Raw genomic sequence first — 20,149 nt, forward strand, 5'->3', positions numbered from 1 at the left:
TAAATACATGATGTTGCTATGTATGTATACACAAAATAAAGTTATATAACATTAATAGTAATAGAATAAAAATCTTTATTATTCTGATAATACCCAGATTGCCAAATCAATAACCTGGATGTTATTAGTTTAAATAAATGATAAAATATGAAGACCAGTGTTCATTCTATTGTATGTAGGCTATAAGTTATAAGAGTTTATAGTACATAGTTTCATAGGTAGACAGAGAAAATTTACTCTGTACATGGAGGCTGATACCTAGGGGTTTAGACAGATGATCTCTAAAACACTAAAATATTTTCAATTCAACAACACAGCACTGTTGTTTTACCTTGGGCTCCCTCAGACCTGTACATGATTGAGCAGGTTTTATAGCAGGGGTCTCCTAGAACTTGCTCCCAAACTGTGGCCTGTGTTGGTCTCGTGGTAAATATTTAAATATCACCCAGTATCCATGTAGACATGTAAGAATAAAGCAAGAAACAATGTTTATTGACAGACAGACTGAGAAGACACGTACTTTCCTGGGCACTTGACATCATTTTAAGATCTAAGTAATCAGAACAGGTCAGAGGGAATCAGACGTGAAGAGGAGAACGTTCTGAGAAGCAGGTTTGTCCGTGCAATAGTTTTAAGTACACAGTCAATTTTTAGTTGACTCAAATATTGTAGCTTTCTTCTTTCTTGCATGGGTTTGCAATAGGTCTTTACTTCTGGATAGATCTGGAAGAGTCAGATTAATCCAAATCTTCAATCTTCACCAGGGAGGCTCTCTTCTCACAAATCCAAGGGATTTCAGCACGACAGCGAGAAGTGTAAATATTCCCTCTTTCAAAATAAGCACACTCTCTGGATCCATTGAAACTCGCAAGCTCCTTGTCACTAAGCCTGAAAAGTAATCGATTTAAAATTAGTTAAAACTATTATATATGAAATTTAACTAGGATCTAGTCTTCTCAGTCACCTTTAGAGGGAAAAATCCGACTCTCATGCATCCTCTACAAAGCAGCAGGAGCCGTAGTGCCAGCACCTGTGTTCTTTGTCTCAGGCTAAAACATTCCCTTAAGAAGAGTTCATTTAACCCTGCATGACATGCTGATGCAATAGTGGCACAGAAGTTGTGGGAGTAACCAACCACTATTTGAATGGATTTACAGCTGACTCCATGAGAGGGAGCCTAGGCCTGACACAGCTCACATTTTTTTATTGGCCTGTTTGCATTCTAAAGAGAGAGAAAGAAAGGATAGAATTGGATGGTTGGGGGGGGATCTGGTAGGAGATGGGGGATTGGAAGCTATGATAAGATAAATCCAATTAAATAAAAAGAATATTTAAGTTATGTCTTGGGAATTATTATTCCCACCAGTAATATGGAATTCAATTTACCCAGTGCAAATTACATTAGAACTTATAGATTATTTTTATATTTCCTATTTTAATAAAACAAGAAAAATAAAGTCAAACTATGTAAAAAAGTTGTGGAATTTTACTATGTAATGTGTAATTATGCTTGCTTTCATACATTCTTGAGACAAGATAAGTGTCTGAGACAGGAAATGAATGATTTACTGATGTGATCAGGTAGTTGGGAAATTGTGTCCAGGTTTTTGGCTCAACTTTAATGATCCTTAAATGATGTCTTTGAAAATTATGCAAGCTCAGTTTAAATCTTTGTTACAAGTACAGCTTTTTTTCAAGTGATGCACATGGTGATGCCATGTTACTTTATTCACCAGAGATGAGCCTATTAAACATCACTATTTGAATATATCTTGGAAATAGAGACCTTATTCAGGACCCACAGAAGTGGCTGCATAAACCTGATGTAGTCTCTCTAAGCTGAGTATAGAGAGCTGGGTTATGTGAAAGCTGCGTGATGACCTAGGGTCATTTTCCACAGGTGCTGCATCCCCACTATAGGTCATTTCCTTCACATGTTCATGGGAGCCAGTAGATGAGTCAAGAATGAACAGTATTCATATCGGAGAGGAGAAATGTATGTTCTAACCCAAGAACTGTGCTGTTTTTACATGGTGCTGTGGTCCCACTCCTGGAAGGTCTCTGTCTAATGGCCTCCTCTCCTCCAGTCAATTGTGAGTACTACCCAGCCAGTTATTCTGCTTTTAAAAGAACAACTCTCCTTTACATCCATATTGTTTTGAGTGAGGCTTCTGCCATTATTACTAGTGTGAAACTAGACTAAACACTAACCAAACATGTGAAGCAATGGTGATAAGAGCCTGGGAGATACATATTTGAACAGGAAAAGTCTCAGAAAAATCTCTGGGAAATGGATTTTTAGGGAGAAAAGAATAGACATATCATTATTTGGTACACCAAAGCTGAATACCAGCAGCTTTGAGCAGACATAAAGTGATTATAGTTTAATTTAGATAATGTTGACAACTAACATTAAAGAGTAAAACAGAGTTGGATGGCTTGAACACTTGGAGGAGAGGGGAAGAAGAGGAGGAGGAGGAGGAGGAGCAGGAAGAAGAGGAGGAGGGAGAGGAGAGATACCAGTGGTACCAATTCTCATTTAGTTTAAATGTTAATAACTTTAAAAACTATAAATACACTTATTCTGTTTCACTAAAGTTCTGATGTGGAATGTTTGTTTAAAAATCTTTCAAAGAATTTTTGAACTATGTCTTCTTTTAAACTTTTATTTTTAAAAGGATTAACTTTATTTTTATATATGTGTATGTCTGTATGTCTGTACATACATGTGTGCGTGTGTCCACAGAAGTCAGCCGAGGGGGCTAAATCTCCTGGACCTGGAGCTATAAGTGGTTGTAAGTCACTTGTGGTGATGGGATCTGAAATCAGGTCCTCTTGTTAGCTAGTGCTCTTAACCACTGAGCAATCTTTCCAGTCTTTAGTTTTATAATAAAACAAAAATGCTCCTGATATGATTCAGTAGGTAAGGTTTTTTGCAGCCAAGCCTGGTGACCTGAGTTCAGTTCTCTGAACCCTCATGCTGAAGGTAGAGAACTTATTCCTGCAGGTTGTTCTCTGACTTCCCCATGTGTGCTTTGGCACCATATAACCCTGACCTCATCCCAACAAATAAACAAATAAAAAAATTTAAACATGACAGTTAAAACAAATCTTGTTCTTGAGAAAATAAGGACTTAGACCATGGTACCATCTTGTAGATGAAATAAACACTAGTTTTCAACTCCCAACCCACACCACATATCCACTGGCTTCCTCTTTGAGCCCAGCCTGACTCCGAGAGGCACTGGGGCTTCTGGTTCCCAGTGAGTCTGGACCTCTCCCTAAGGAGTCTTTTGAAAAGTGCAGAAGATGGGATGGGGGAAGGCTTTGAAAGACACATTTTTTTTTGTGTTGATTTCTATTTTGTTAAAAACTTTAAGTAGCTGCAAAGCTTTGACTTCCCAAATCATACAGATTTCAACACTGTTATCAAGACTCTGCAGCAGTAGATTTGCTTATGGTATTTACCATGTAATGTAATTGGTGGGTCTGCATCATGAAGCTAATCTGTAATCTAATTAGGCAGCTCAGCCTTACGTTCTGTGGGAAAACAGTCAACATTACTTAATATGAGTAAATATGTCGACATCTGAATGTATGTTCTTATGACATCCTTGAAGGTTGGAAAGGCTGGAAAATGAAATGGCAGAGTGTCTGAATAAGTGACCTAAAGTGTTCAGTCTTGATTTGATTACATTTGAGCTGGACAATCTTAGACAAGTCACTGAAGCTCTCTGATAATATTTTTATTATGTAGTGGGGATAGAAAAGTACATCCTTCAAGGATTTATATTTACGAAGTACTTTGAACATACTGTTACAGGTACATGCTTAATAAGAAAAACAACCAAGAGACACATGAGGTTTAGTGCATTGCTCTGCATTTGACAATATAGATGGAATTAGTCACCAGCCCTCAATGTATTCCTTACGGAAACTCTCTCTTTTGTTATACAATATGGTTCTTTTGTTCGTATCTAGGTTTATAATGATTTCAATTTTCATCAATTTTCTCAGAATTCTATGGGAATCCTGATCTTCCACGCCCAACAGTTAGATACTCACAGGGTTGGAGGGGGGAATGAACCATCCTCCCACAGCCAGTTTCTGCCAGATGAGTTCCAGGACAATCCCAGCCAAAAGAAAGAAAATGTGAGGGACAGCTGTGACTGAAGGAGATCCTGGGGATGGGAGAAAGCACAAGTGAGAGGCCCATCTTCCAGGTTACAGTGGGGAGATTAACTCATTAAGTTCATTTGATGGCTGGTGATTTAGCTCAGTGGTAGAACACTTTCTTAACATGTGCTGGGTCCTGAGGTCCACGCCCAGTGCTGCAAATCCCTTATTAGTTATCACTCAAAATCCACTAATGTCCTATTACAAACAGGAACACCTCACATTCGTTTCTCATTGTATGGGCAATTTCTATAGCTGGGGGAGGAGAATCAACCATACCCTTTCTTCGGTGCTGTCAATCTTCACCAGAGTGGCATTCTTGTCTATACAGTCCTTTCTGCTATCACTCCAGGATTTCTCTTCATTGATTGAGAAATAGTAGCAACTGTTTCCATACCATTGCCATGTCTTGGGACAAGGGTTGCATTTATGGTCTGAAAAGGACATTATACTCGAAAGTACAAGCTCTGTGGCGTGATTGCAGAAGCCTTTGGAAACTAAGTCATGCACATACATGGACAACAGATCTGAGCATAAGCACCCTGAAACATACCATGCCTGGACGCAATAGAAGCAGAGTAACCTTGGTTGGGAGTTGGACAATTTGGGGGATTCTTTTTGCAGGGGCAGATTTTGAATGTTATGGTAATCAGAGCGCCGAGAAGTAACTGATAAGTTGAGAGGTTAAAGTTTCCAGGCGAGTAGCATTTGGAAATGACTATTACGTTTTCTAAAATACTAAAGGAATACCTATAATTCTTTGCCCATTGTACATTTAGGTTGCCATTCATGTGGGGACTTTGCTCAGGGTGATGGGTTTGACCTGGCCCTTTTGCAGATCTAAGTCAAATTACCAGAAGCGTGGATGAGGAATTCCTTGCAGAGTTTGGTAGCCATCTGCTCCTGCCTCTCCAGTAGGGCAGAGATCTGGGACTGGAGAGACTCCTCCGTCAGACTCTTTCTGGAGCTGTTCAGTGATTCAGACAGATTGTCCTGCTGTGGATGGATGCTTTTCTGAAGCTGACTCAACTTCTCTGAATCAGAGTTAATGTCATTAGACACCTGCAAAACTGCAAGACACAATGAGGCAAGCATATGGGAGCCGCTGCTCTTACAAGGCTGCCAGGCTGACTCAAGAGTGTAGTCCCCCGGCCACCAGGGATTCTCCTCCTCCCCTTCCCCCTCCTCCCCCTCCCCCTCCCCTCCCCCTCCTCCTCCTCTATTTTCTTCTCCTACCTCCACTCTCTCCCTCCTTTCTTTCCTCTCCACTTACTTCTTTCTTTTTCTCATTCTTCCTTCTACCCTCCCTTTCTCTTTCCCTCCTCCCCTTTTCTCTCTCTCTCTTGTTGACTTCATGTTGCTTTCCTACTCACACTTCTGCCTCATTTCTTTCATCCTTGATAATAATCCCAGACTTGTCTTGGACCATTCTAACCATTCCTAGTTCTGGATCCATGCATCTATTTTAAAAAACTCTAATTTTTATTAAGCTTTCCAATGTCCAAATCATAGCTAACAATATATCAATATATCAATCATAGCTTTTATATAAGAAATAAATGAATAGAGCAGAGAAGACATTAGTGTCTGTGATGATTGATCATGTTGATGAGTATTGCTCACCTAGCCGAAAAACCTCTGGATGTGCCTGTGTGGGCATTTCCAGAGAGGTTTCTCTGAAATATGAAGACCCACCCTGAGTGTGGGCAGCACCATCCCCTAGGCTATGGACCTAGGCTGAGTATAAAGGAGGAAGCAAGCAGATCATTGCATTCATTTCTCTTTGCTATCTGACTTCTGATGCAATATGATCAACCGCTCTACAAGTCTGTCTTCATGACTTCCCATCATGAGGGACTATATTCCTTCTTAATTAAACCATGGACCAAAATAAAACCTTCCTACTTTAATCTCTGCTTTGGGTTTTTTGTTTTGATTTTTTTCTTTTTTGCTGTTGTTTGTTTTTTGTTTGGTTTAGTCACATCAACAAGAAATGCTGATTCATACAGTGTCTTCTAATATTTTAATAAATTTTTATTACAAGTCTCCAGAGAGTGAGTACTGATCAAATTAATACTCTATTTCACATACTTAACATTTTATAACATACATATCCTTAGGCTTTCCACTACCATAATATAAAATGCCCTACCCAGAATGAAGAGAATATTCTCTTAGGGTCTTCTAGGGAGTGGCTTCCACTGTAAGACACGTGAATAGTTTCACTCTGTCAGCCAGGTGTGACATAACTCCCACCTCTTCTTTTTCTTATCTATGTGACTTTCCTCATTCACAAAAGTCAGGTTGTTGCTGCCACTCAAATATTTTCTTTACCCTAGCAAGGTCATTGGTGAACAGATTGAGTTAATCTTCTACTAAGTTTCAAGATAAACAAATTGCCATGCCTCTCTGCAAATCCATCTCCCCCTTGTTCTCATGTTTTTCACTAAGAATAACAAATATGTTTGTGGTCAGAAGAGAGCCTGTTCATTCCAACCAATAACTAACACAAGAAGAATTCTCATAGTATGATAAGTTTCATCAAAAAGGAAGAATGGCTGTGGGGTAGAATTCACATAGCAGTGAAATAGGCCCATGGTTAGTTTGCTTTGAAAGTGTGCTGTAGAATGATCTGGAGTAGCAGAAGTGATTTGAGGATTCTGTGTGTTGGTACCTTATCCTTCCTGAATTAGCACACTAAGTGTTTTCTAAATGACGTTCTTTTGTCTAATACACATATACTTACACATAGTTGCCAAGGTCACCAGTCCTGTTACCAGCACCAAACAGAGGGTCATCAAACTCAAGGCAGCGCCTCGCCAAAGTGAGGATTGAGCTGGGTGTCCTGGCAACCAACAGGGCAGAAACACAGCATGCTGTTACTTTGGGGCTTGTTTCTCCCACCCAGAAAGCTTCTAGCTATTAAACTTTCCCCTTGGTTTGTTAATGTCACTGTTAAACATTTCTAATATGAAGTGTGATAAGGTCCCTCCCTCAGCTCTCAATTTCATCACCTTACTTTTAAGAGTGAATGTCCCTTAATTTGTTTTTTGTTTGTTTGTTTTACATTTATCCCCATCTTTTTCTTTCTTCTTCAAGTCCTCCGATCTCATGAATGATATGTGGAGGTAAGTTCTCTGGACTGATGCTGAGAACAGAAGAGACCCTGAGTTTTAAAGCACAAATCTCCAAAAGGATTATACTTTTAAAATTATTGTTAACCAGATAAAATAATTTTATGTCATTTCTTGTCATGTTTTCTATGCCATAAAGAATAAATCAATCCTGGATGAAAATGTATAGTCTAACCTGCAGACTAGCCCATAGAATCAGCAGGCAACTCTTGGACCATGGCTGTCATGAAAATATCTGCCAGCTTAATCTTCCCCAATTTACACAATGTTTTTGTTAGGTGAGTATACTAGCACTCATATGAAAGCCACAGGACCCCTTTGCACAAAGGTTAGGTTTGAATGAGAATTAGAAGACAGAAAAAGTACACATAATCACCTCACCTTTAGTAAACACTGCTAACTATGCTCATTGTTGTATTGTGTATCTTCCCCCAACACCACACACACACACACACACACACACACACACACACACACAAAGCAAATCCGTGGAGCAGAAGAAAGCAGTGTATATGATTCAGGATAACAACTTGTACTGTAACACAACTTTTGGAAGTGAAGGAGAGAATCTTATACATGGAACTGGCCCTAGACACTTGACATTTCTGCCAGGTGCGCATAAAGGAATGGGCTGTCATTGGAAGACTAGCTCTACCACACACCTGCATAAAAGTGGAGAAACTACCTAGCTTCCTTGAGTCTTAGTGTTCTCATTCATAACTGCAAAAATAGTGATATTATTTACTTTAAAGTACACTTCAATAAAGATATGTATAGATAGATTTTATTATTATTAAATACTCTGAATTATACTTAGGGTTCTGGTACAGCTATATCTAATGGGAGCAGCAAAAGTCATAAAGCCAGCACAGCTGCTTGGCAAAGATCCAGGAACGCCGAGTCACATGATGTGTCTGCTGTCCTGCTGTCTTCCACTTATGGTCTTGATCTCCAGGTGTTGCATGCTTGGGGGTATTGGATTGATGGGAAATTTCTTATGAATCATTTATGCCTTCTCCCAGCTGTACTGCTTCTAAGCTTCTCCAGGAAATTCCTGAGCATATTACCCCTTCTCGCTTTTAGGGAGATAGCCTTATCCAGCCTTACTTGAAGGTCTACCTTGTTTCCTGAAGGATGTAACTCAAATAAAGATGCCAGAGATCGCTTTATGAGGCTCCAGCTCCGACTAACTCCTGGAACATCTGCCCCTGTACTTACTCAGGAAAAAGATAATCACAGCAAAGTAAACCGGATAACTTAAACAAGATTCAGTGGGCAAGAGAAGTTGTCAGAAGAACAGATTAAAAGCCTCTTCTTACTTAATACTCGGGCAATTACATGGCACGTAAGATTGGGGGCCACATATAGTATGCCTCTTCAAGAAAAGATATGGCAACCAAGTTAGATAGGTTAGAGTTATCTTTACCCTATGCAAGGACTTATAGACAAAGAATGGTGTGGGAAAATGATAAAAGAGTGAAGTATTAAGATCCCCCTTTCTTAGAAAGTTAACTGGTGTAAGGCCACTGCAGTGTGGTATGACCAAGGAACAAAAGAATTCCAAGATTAGACATCTAAATGAAAAATTTCACAAGTATATAAAATATAAACACTGTATTATGCCAGAAGTTGAATAATAAATGCAGCAGCTTTGGCCTCAAAATTCTTTTGGGGGCTAATGATAATTAACACTCTGACTATGAAAAGGTTATAATACACTTCTTGGGACGTGGCAATGTGCCCAGGCTGGCGTGGAGATTTCCTTTCTGTCTCTTACCCTTGGAACTGCAAGAGCTACCAGCCTGAGAACAGACAATTGCGCTTTGGTAAAATGTGCCTCTTGATTCTTAAAAGTTGGGCTATGGAGTTGATGAGGGGAAATGATTGTAAAAGATAAATCTGTTCTGTCCCAGTTTATCAGTGATGATTAAACTATGACCAACAGGCAGTTAAAACACATGTCCAGCGATGAAAAATGATATGATCGATGTTTTGGAAAAACATGAATCTATCCTTGCCTATTGAGTTCTGTATGAAGATAGAAACACCCTGACTGCTAGTCAGTCAGACTGCAAGGTTGACCCAGTGGCTGTGCCTGACTTACTTCTTCACCAACTCCTTATCCTTATCCCTCAATAGGACCTGGCCATTGCCACAGCTGGCCCCCGCAGGGTTCTAGCAACAGTAAGTTAAAAAACAGCCTAAGAGCAAAAGCTAGCTCATGATCATTTCTGATTTAACTCTACTCAACTCCTTCCCTTCATTTAGTTATGCCACACACCAGCAAGGTTTCCTTTTACATAGTTTCGAATCATTTTTGGCTTCTAGAAGAACATCTCCCTGGCATTGCTAATGAGGCGTAAGAATCTAAGGACAGTTATAAATAGAAATCTTCACTGCCAGACCCAAACTCTGACATACCCATTAACTTTTCCCCTACCATGATTCCATTCAATTCACACAGTCTTGAAAGCCCCATCAATTCTCTTAAGGAGATTCACTCTGCTAGTTTGTCTCTATTTTGGGAACGATGTCACATATTCCTCCCTGCCCCTAAGGTCAAAGCCTACATCTCCAAGCACTTAACACCTGCCATTTCCAAGGTCACGGTATGCTTTCTCTAAGCTCTTACCTTCTTTTCTTAGGTTATTTCCATCCCGATTCCCCCTCACTCTTGCAGAGTCCTGAAGCATCAGTGTCGCATAGGTCACTTCATCAGACATCCTAGGAGAAAGTGATTTTGTAAATTAATGTTGCAATCTCTTCAGGCCCAGTTCAGGCCATTCCTTTTCAAGGACAGGCGCTTTTACACAGACACAAGACACTCCCTATTGTTCCTTTGTGAGGACAGAATGAAAGTCAATTTCTCTCTAGTGAAAGTGAGAGAAAGCAGAAACTCTCCTTAGGAATTAGAACGTTGACAGCTTTCATCTGTACTGCACTGTTCTTTACTGTGCTTGTAGGCAAGCAAACATTAAGGCTTCATGTTGGAATCCCCATGATCGTTACTGAACTCTGAATGATTGAAGAATGAACAGAAAATCCAGTTTTCTTCTTTGCTGGTGTGTAAAGCTACTTAATCCTGTATTGGATCTAGTGTGTCCTCAATCATACCAGATACCAAGCAGAGAGAGGATAGGAAGGGCTGTGTCACATATGCATGGGTAGTTCGATAAGAAAAGTGTGTGCGTGTGTGTGTGTGTGTGTGTGTGTGTGTGTGTGTGTGTGATGGAAAGAGACATAGAGAGACAGAGAAAGACATAGAACTAGTAATGGGGAGTTGTTGAGGCATGGGAAAGAAGTTGCAGGATGCTTAAATTGAGTAAGGGAAAGAGTCCCCTCCCTGTTGGTGTGGCTCTGTGAAAAATCCAGCACAAACTCTTTAAACAATGCCTTGCTGTATTGAGAGAGTGATAAAAAAGCAGGCAGAATGAGGCAAAGACACACTGATATCTTTAATTCATTTGTGTTTTTTTCCCCCGAGATTAAGGGCAGCTCACAGTCATTGTCCCACAGGACAGCCAGAACTCTTATAGAAAATGCACTATCTTTTTGGTATGAAAAATCAGAGGGTGAAGTCTGGGTTGTCTACAGCCATAAACAGTACAGAAATAATCAGGTGTTTGCATGGACACTGGTTACAAGGATGTCTAAATAGTCCCAGGAAAGGAAGCAAAGATAGGATTAATTTATATTTCTTTTAAAAAGCTTGATAACATAAATTATCTACTTTCCCTAGCTTAGACATATAATAACTGGATTTTATTTTCAACAAATTTGGCATAGAGCCACTGTATATTTAAATTGCAGCAGTAAATATTTTGACAAGGGAACATGGATCCAGTGGTATAGATGGTATTTTAGCAATTGTGTGGAATTAAAAAAATAGCATACGGACACACACACACACACACACACACACACACACACACACACACACACACACAGAGTCATTTATTTACAACAGCCATCATTATAGTCTGCTTTCTATTTCCATAATAAAACACTGAGACTAAAAGGGACTTGGGGAGGAAATGGTTATTTCAACTGAAGGCTTGTTGTCTATTATGATGGCATGAAGTGAAGTGAGGCCAGGAACTCAGTCAGAAACTGGGAATTAGAAACTGAAGCAGAGGTCATGGAGGAGTGTGGCTTACTGACTTGCTCCCCATCACTTTCTTAGTCTGCTTTCTTATATACATCAGGACCAGCAGCCTAGGGATGGTACTTTCCATAGGGTCCTGGGCTCTCCTACACCAATCATTGATCAAGGAAATGCCTCATAGACTTCTCTACAGGCACTCTGATGGAGGCATTATCTCAAATGAGGTTCCCTCTTTCCAGATGAACTAAATAGCTTAGCCATAGAACTCACAGGGTTCTTAAAAGCTGTGTCCATTTCTAATTATTGCATACTTTTAAAAATGTAAAACATACTACACTATATAAGGGATTAAATTGTTATTAGGAATTTGTGGTGGGTAGAATATCATGTAAGGATATCCTTCTGAATGTGACAATTTACAAGGAAAGTGAAGGAAGTTATGTTGGGTTACCTAAATCTATTCAATGAAGTCACAGATACTTAAGGATCTCAAACACATAAGAACTTCTAGTGGATGATCGGTGAGTTTTGTGACTATTAAATAAGGCAAAAGAGGCGAGCAATCAGAACCCAATGAACATGTGCCAGAAGGAAGATATAAAAGCAGATTTTCCTCAGAGATTTTCAAAAGAAGTACACTTCTACCAATCTCCAACTTCCTAGTAATTCCTTCCAGAAAGACAATGGATCCTGCCTCCTTCATGTGCTCTATTTTCATGATCTTGTAAGCCCATATAATTTGTTTTTAGTTTGTCATTTTATTAATTTAGAAGTTACATACTTTCCTATCCCACAAATTTCCACCATCTGTATTGATATCTTTAGAGGCTGCATTTTCAAAACATGTGCAGTTATTTATCAAGTGCTAGAATAACCTTCCTTACTCCTTTGTTAATTAGTGTGATTATTTATTTTGAGGTTTTGTAACCCAGGGCCTTGAGCATTATCGGGGAGCAACTATTCCACTGAACTACAGTATCTACTGCCCTCCCTATTACCTTATCAGATGCCCTAAATCTCCAGTTGGCTTCTCCTGCTCTACTGATACTCAGTCATTTCAATATATACAGAGTTGATAAGTCAACATCCTGGGTCTTATCTCTAGTAACGTTATCCATAACCACAAATCAGCTGCCCACCAAAAAGTTATCCTTTAAATCTGTGTGAGCCGATGTTGTCTGGCCCCCAAACTCTCCAGCCCACCCCAGTAGCAGTTTTATGGCCATAGAATTTGATGTCTGTTGGGATATGAAGTTCAAGCTCCTACTACATTTTTATTGTTGTCAGAGTTTATTCTCACTTTCTACTAAGCTTTGCTTAGACCGTGTACCAGGATTGACAACAGTAACCATTTTCTCACAACAGCCACAACTTTCTTGCTTATTTCCTCCATCATCAGCACTCAGACATACGACATGGCTTCAATGTCCTCTCCTTGTGCTCCTCTTGCTTAATGGTGGCTGAACGTGACTACATTAACTGCTGACTTTAGAATTATAATTGGCCAGTGTTATAGTTGCTAAGAAGATCATTCACTACTTCTGCTTCTCAATTACCAAACCTGCTTTATTTCCCCTTAAATTTCGCTGATATTCTACTTCAATATTATCTTAGAAATACAAAAAAGACAGTTTCTCTGCTGTGTCAAATACACCAAAACACTACTCCTTCCTGTACAGAGAAGCCGGGTTCTCTCCAACAGAGGTTAAGTCATACCAGCTCTTAGCTATGCCAGCTCTCCATCTGTATTTTAAATTCTATCTCATCTACAAAGCTACTCAAGGATTTTGAATGTGTGATTCTTTTCTTTAAGTCATCATTAATATTTCTAAGTTTTATTTTAAGTCATACCTACTTGTTCATGCACCCTATTCTATACACACGACATACCTTTCATCTCCCAAACAACAACAAATCTTATCCATACCTTCCACATACGAACACATCATTTCTCTAATGCTGTTAACCACAGAAGGGCTCAAGAAGCTGTCTCTGCCTTCCTTCTCTTCTCAGGGCTCCTGAATTTCTTATAACATATAAATCAAAAACTCTGACATGAATATATTTTCTTTAAACTTAACATAAATATGTTCAGGGAGTATTTCCTGGGACAAATCTTTCTGGTTACATAGGTAGCATGTGGAATAATTATTTTCTTTATTTAAGTCTTCTTTAAACATATTATTGCCCAGACACCATTCTCTTGATTTTCTTCTTATGTCATCCACTCCCAACATCCCCCATTGATTTAACCAGTTCTTCCTATTGTGGTTTCAAAGTAAAATGTCCTCCACAGGCTCATTTATCTGAACATTTAGTTCCCAGCGGATGGCAATGTTTGGAAGGATTATGGAAGGATTTTTTTCAATCAATTAATCAATATCCTAAATGCTGCCCCCTCCTGGTTACTCCTTACAGAGTCCCTCCCACAACCACCTCCCCTTCACCTCTGGCCTAACAAGTCTCTACAGGATTAGGCTCATCTTCTTCCACTTAGGTAGGACCAGGCAACCCTCTGCTACACGTGAGCTAGGGCCCTTGGTCTAAGTCCCTGTATCCTCTTTGGTTGGTGGCTGAGTCTTGGAAAGCTCCCAGGGATCCAGGTTAGTTGACACTGTTGGTCTTCCTGTGTAGTTTCTATTCCCTTCAGGGCCTTCAATCTTTCCCCTAACTCTTCCATAAGGGTCCCAGACTTAAAGCCAATGTTTGGCTGTGGTATCTGTGTCTGTTTCAGTCAACTGCTGGGTAGAGACTCTCAGAGGACAATTATTCTAGGCTCCTGTCTGTAAACATAATGGAATATCATTAATAGTGTCAGGAATTGGTGCTTGTCCATGGGATGGGTCTCAAGTTTGGCTGGTTATTGGTTGGCCATTCCTTCAGTCTCTGCTCCCTCTTTGTCCCTGCATTTGTTTTAGACCAGACAAATTTTTAGTCAAAAGTTTTGTGGGTGGGTTGGTGTTCTTATCCCTCCACTCAGGGTTCTGCCTGGCTACAGGAGGTAGACTCTTAAGGTCACCTGCATTGACTTTTGGGAGCTGCCCCCATCCCAGGTCCCAGGGACTGCCTAGAGATTCCTCCCACTTCTAACCTTGTCCCACATTACTTTTCTGGTCCACTAGGCCTCTCTCCTCCCTCTTTGCACATCTGATCCTGCTCTACTACCCCCTTCCCTTCTCCTACCAAGGTCTCTCCTTCCCCCTGCCACCCATGACTATTTTGTTCCCCCTTCTAAGTGATATTCAAGGAATCTCACTTGGGGTTTCCTTCTTATATAAGTTCTTTGGGTCTGTGAGGTATATCGTGGACATTCTGTACTTTATGGCTAACATCTACTAAACAGTGAGTACATACCATGCATGTCCTTTTGGGTCTGGGTTACCTCACTCAGGATGATATTTTCTAGTTCCATCTATTTGCCTGCAACATTCCTGATGTCTTTGTTTTTAATAGCTGAATAGTATTCCATTGTGTAAATGAACCACATTTTCTTTATCCATTCTTCAGTTGAGGGACATTTAGGTTGTTTCCAGTTCCTGGCTATTATGAATAAGGCTGCTGTAAACATAGTGGAGCAGGTGTCCTTGTGGTATAATAAAGCATCTTTTGGGTACATTCCCAGAAGAAGCATCACTGTGTCTTCAGGTAGAACTATTTCCAACTATCTGGGAAAACACCAGATTGATTTCCAGAGTGATTGTATAAGTTTGCAATCCCACCAGCAGTTAAGGCGTGTTTCCCTTGATCTACATCTATTGCTGGAAGTTTTAAGAGGTAGAGTTTTGCTGGAGGAAGCACGCTACTGCTGGAGGGCTTTGAGCTGTAAACTCAGCCCCCACTTTCTGTTTGTTCTTTGTTTCCTTCATACAAATGAAACGTGCCCAGCCTGATTTCTCCTCCTCTTGCGGGATCTTCATTGCATTTCCTATGCCTTCCCTGCCATAAATGATTCTTACCCTCTGGAATTGTAATCCAAAATGAAGCTTTTATGATTTAAGTTTCTTTTCTTCAGACTATTTTATCACAGCAACAAGAAATGAAACTAAGAAAAGCCCTTGGTTGAGTTTGATATGGGCCAGCATTCAGCTCCTGGCCCTCTTTGTCTCTCACACTCAGCCTTAGATGAGCTAGGTCTTCCAAACCAATGATAAGGGGTGGAACATACAGTCATTGACCGTGTCTTGGTTTCTATCTACACCCAACTAGCCACTGACCATATCTTGATGCCTATTTACAAGTTGGTTAGCTATGAGTTCAAACTTAAAATCTCAAAAATGAATGATGCTCCCCAGTGTCTTTCTTCATCTCATTAAACAAAAACTCTATGTTTACAAATCTTCAGCAAAAATTCCCACGGTCATATGCTGGTCCTGGTTGAAATAAGTGGGTCCTGGGCATATATCCAGAAGATGTTCCAACCGGTAAGAAGGACACATGCTCCACTATGTTCATAACAGCCTTATTTATAATAGCCAGAAGCTGGAAAGAACCCAGATGCCCCTCAACAGAGGAATGGATACAGAAAATGTGGTACATTTACACGATGGAGCTATTAAAAAGAATGAATTTATGAAATTCCTAAGCAAATGGATGGACCTGGAGGGCATCATCCTGAGTGAGGTAACCCAATCACAAAAGAACTCACACAATATGTACTCACTGATAAGTAGATATTAGCCCAGAAACTTAAAATACCCAAGATATAAGATACAATTTGCTAAACACAGGAAACTCAAGAAGAACAAAGACCAAAGTGTGGACACTTTGCCCCTTCTTAGAATTGGGAACAAAACACCCATGGAAGGAGTTACAGAGACACAGTTTGGAGCTGAGAGGAAAGGATGGACCATCTAGAGACTGCCATATCTGGGGCTCCATCCCATAATCAGCTTCCAAACGCTGACACCATTGCATACACTAGCAAGATTTTGCTGAAAGGACCCAGATATAGCTATCTCTTGTGAGACTATGATGGGTCCTAGCAAACACAGAAGTGGATGCTCACAGTCAGCTATTCGATGGATCACTGGGCACCCCAATGGAGGAGCTAGAGAAAGTAACCAAGGAGCTAAAGGGATCTGCAACCCTATAGGTGGAACAACAATATGAACTAACCAGTACTCCCCAGAGCTCGTGTGTCTAGCTGCATATGTATCAGAAGATGGCCTAGTCGGCCGTCAGTGGAAAGAGAGGCCCATTGGTCGTGCAAACTTTATCTGCCTCAGTACAGGAGAACGCCAGGGCCAAGAAGTTGGAGTGGGTGGGTGGGGGAGTGTGTGGGGGACTTTTGGTATAGCATTGGAAATGTAAATGAAATAAATACCTAATTTAAAAAAGAAATTAAAAAAAAATAAGTGGGTCATGAAGTGAAGCAAAGAGACATGAATTTGGGAAGGGTCATCTGTAAGGGGGATTTCGAAGTTGACAGGCATGAGAAAGAGATAATAAAATGTAAGAGTTTGGGTGATTAGAATATATTATGTATGTATATTAAATGTCAAGGCAGTGGTGGCACACACCTTTAATCCCTGTACTCAGGAGGCAGAGGCAGGCAGTTCTCTGTGAGTTTGAGGCCAGCCTGCTCTTTAGAGCAGGTTACAGATTAGCTAGGGCTACACAAAGAAACCTTGTCTCAAAAACAAACAAACGAATGAATAAATACTTATATAATTAATTAATTGGTCATAGAACAAATTTAATTAAAAATAGTTCTGTCACAGGGCCAGAAAAGAGTGCTCAGTGGTTAAGAGCACTTGCTGCTCTTTCAGAGGACCTGAGTTTGGTTCCCAAAATCCATATTGTGTGGCTCACAACTACCTGTAATTTCAGTCCTAGGAGATCTGACACCCTCTTATAGACTCCATAGATACCTGAACACACACACACACACACACACACACACACACACACACACACACACACACACACAGAGAGAGAGAGAGAGAGAGAGAGAGAGAGAGAGAGAGAGAAAGAGAGAGAGAGAGAGAAACACATTAAAACTGCCACAAACCCTCAAACAAACAACTTGGAATTACCTTAGACTGTCTTGCGTGCACACACACACACACACACACACACACACACACACGTATTAAAATTTAATCAATCATAAAGTGCTACTCAATGTATGAAACAGCATAACTTAGTGTAACTGTAGAAGTTTATTTGCATTAAAAAAATAAATGCTGAGCTTATGTGATAAGAAGTGAACCCTTGTGTTCTTCAGAACTCTCTGTGTACTTCAGCAATCATTCTGCCCCCACAGACTGAGTTTGCAGTAGAGAACACTGCGGGGCAACAGACTAAACTAGCTAGAATCCACTCCACAATAATTCAGATTTATATAAGAAAAACTAAAGATCAAAGACAGAGGTACCAAAGACCCAAAAGAAAGCACAGACAAAATAAAATCAGAAAGAATTAAAAATGGCCACAAGGAGGAGACAGAGGATAAATAGAGGATGGCATTTAGTTAGAAACCTGATTCTGTCTTTTTTTAAAATAAAGAATTGTCGAGGTATACTCATGAATCCTGACTCAAAGCTACTAATGCTGTAATCTTTTGTGTGAAAATTAACCTTTCAACTCTGTGCATGTTTTGTTTTGTTTTGAACAAGATCTCAGTATGAAGTCCAGATAGCCCTCACACTCCTTACACTCTTCCTCCTGTCTCAGTCTCCACAGCAATAACATCACAGGCATTTACTACTAAGCCTGCCTAATTTTCTCATTAGTAAAAACTGCATACATAGAAAATAATTAGAATAAATTCAGCAACTTTTAAATAAAACACATTTCTTAAAAACTCACATGTTTAAGATTCCTGAAAGTGAAGGAATGAACATTAATTATGCTTTGTTTCCCACACAGGAAATCCTGTCATTTTCCAAAGATAATCAACATTTCATGTGCGTGCACACGAGGTTAAAAAAGCCAAAGGTAAACCAACAATTTTAGTGCTGGAAGCTGAGAGGTAAGGATTAGGGATGAGGGCTAGGGTGAGAGGAAGGGCCGGGCTGGGTGAGGGGCAAGGGGCAGGACAAGAGTGGGGATGGGGTGAGGAGTATGTGGTTGGGGCTGTGGTGGTGTGAGGGGTAAGGGTAAGGGATGGGGTGAAGGGTAGAGAGTGGGTGGGGGTGGGGATGGACTGAGTGAGGGGTAGGCGGTGGGGTAGGGGAGGTGGGGGTGAGGGGCAGAGAGTGGAGCGATGGTGGGGGTGGTGAACCGGAACTATTGGTAAAAGGACATTGACTTTGGAGTGAAACTACTGATCATCAGCTACAAAACACTCATTTCGTTTTCGTTTGTAGACAATGTAGCAAGGTCCACAGTGGCCCATGCCTCCTAATGAATGTCTTTTTCTTTCCCACAGTCTCATGCTGCTATGTATCTTGGTGAATCTTATCCACAAGGTTCTGGACTACCTTCCTTTCTAGTCCTTGTCACTCAGATCTGGGGATCTGTTACCCATTCTTTTTCCATAAGTACAGGTGATGCTTCTGGACAACGCCGAAACTTGAAAGACATCTTAATGAGCCAAAAGAATTTGAAACCTATAGAAATGTTGCCACTTTTTAAATGAAATGTGACCATAGTCTTAAATCCCCAGTCTTAAAGAGGTTTCCATGTGTACAATCATCTACTTAGTCAACACATATTGAGTGAGTGGTAACTGTATGTCAATCGCTAGAACGCATCATTCTGGGGGTAAGCAGGAACGATTTAAATATGTGATCAGGACGGGTGGTACAGTGGTTAGAGTGCTGGTCTGACACTCACGAGGCTCTGGAGTTGAATCCCAAACACCAAAACAAGGGAAAATAAATTAAATTAAAAATATATAACTATGCATGAATAAGGTACAAGAGTGTGAACTGTTGTGTAGTAGGTTTGGGGACAACATAATCAATGTCAAAAATCAAGATTATCTAGTCAAATTGCAAGTTTGTGCTCCCTAGGTCCAGTGCCACATTGTCTCCATGAATACTAAGCACTGATGTCAGTGTCTTATAGATAATCAGTATATGACTGAAAAGACATAAACACAATTCACACGACAGTGTTTCTTAAATTCTGAATATAGACTTTCAACAGGAAATATTGAAGGAAGAATTTTGACTTGCTTTACTTTTGTTACAATTTTTTTTTGAATGAAGAAGAGATAGATATTTAAGTAGGAATAAGAAATGTCAAGGTGGGTTTTGTTTTGGATAAGAAATATCTAACCAGACTCTGAACTATGTAAAAGAAAGAAGAAAAGCATGGCTTATCTTTTCTTCTTTGCATTTCTTGGTTTTATTTTTTTTATTACATAACTTAGCTTACATTCATAGTATATGTAAATAGAGTGAATACTATTGGAGGCTTTCTGACCCTGCAGTTCTCCCGTATCTGTGTGTATGATCATAACACTAAATGCTGTGCTTGGAGAATAGGATGCACATAAAGGCAGATAAATATTTAGTGGACTAGAGATCTAGGGAGAAGAAGATTGTGGTTAGAGTAACTGAGGAACCAAACAGTAGTGACAAATTACAATGAGAAAGAAGAAAAGAATCAGCAGAAACAGCTTAACCATGGTTGTAGGAAGGAGTATCATTCCTTTGCTCTGAGGCTCCAGTTTATCCATCTTAGATGTATCTTCTTTTGGTGCTAAAAGGACAGTTCCATGAACTAATAGACCTGTAAAGTAAAGTAAGCCCGGTCCCCTTGTGGTTCTCAAGAATAAACAGGA

General features: G+C 40.0%; 1 protein-coding gene across 4 annotated transcripts in view; it reads right to left on the reverse strand.

Moving 5' to 3' along the window:
- Window positions 1-55: 55 nt before the first annotated feature.
- The window catches only part of Clec12b (C-type lectin domain family 12, member B), a 52,122-nt gene continuing 32,028 nt past the window's right edge, over window positions 56-20,149 (reverse strand). For 2 of the 4 annotated variants that reach the window (XM_011241466.1, XM_006506612.2), the window contains exons 3-8: window positions 9,943-10,034; window positions 6,923-7,021; window positions 5,031-5,246; window positions 4,456-4,610; window positions 4,066-4,181; window positions 466-888 (exon numbers count right to left, since the gene is read on the reverse strand). In XM_011241466.1, the coding sequence (XP_011239768.1) occupies window positions 738-888; window positions 4,066-4,181; window positions 4,456-4,610; window positions 5,031-5,246; window positions 6,923-7,021; window positions 9,943-10,034 (829 nt within the window). In that variant the 3' untranslated portion in view covers window positions 466-737. Of the gene's footprint in view, window positions 889-4,065; window positions 4,182-4,455; window positions 4,611-5,030; window positions 5,247-6,922; window positions 7,022-9,942; window positions 10,047-10,319; window positions 10,418-20,149 lie in introns of those variants that run through there. The other 2 variants (NM_001204223.1, NM_027709.2) reach the window with 2 other exon arrangements.

This window comes from Mus musculus, chromosome 6, assembly GCF_000001635.26.
Source record: "Mus musculus strain C57BL/6J chromosome 6, GRCm38.p6 C57BL/6J".
Lineage (NCBI taxonomy): Eukaryota > Metazoa > Chordata > Mammalia > Rodentia > Muridae > Mus > Mus musculus.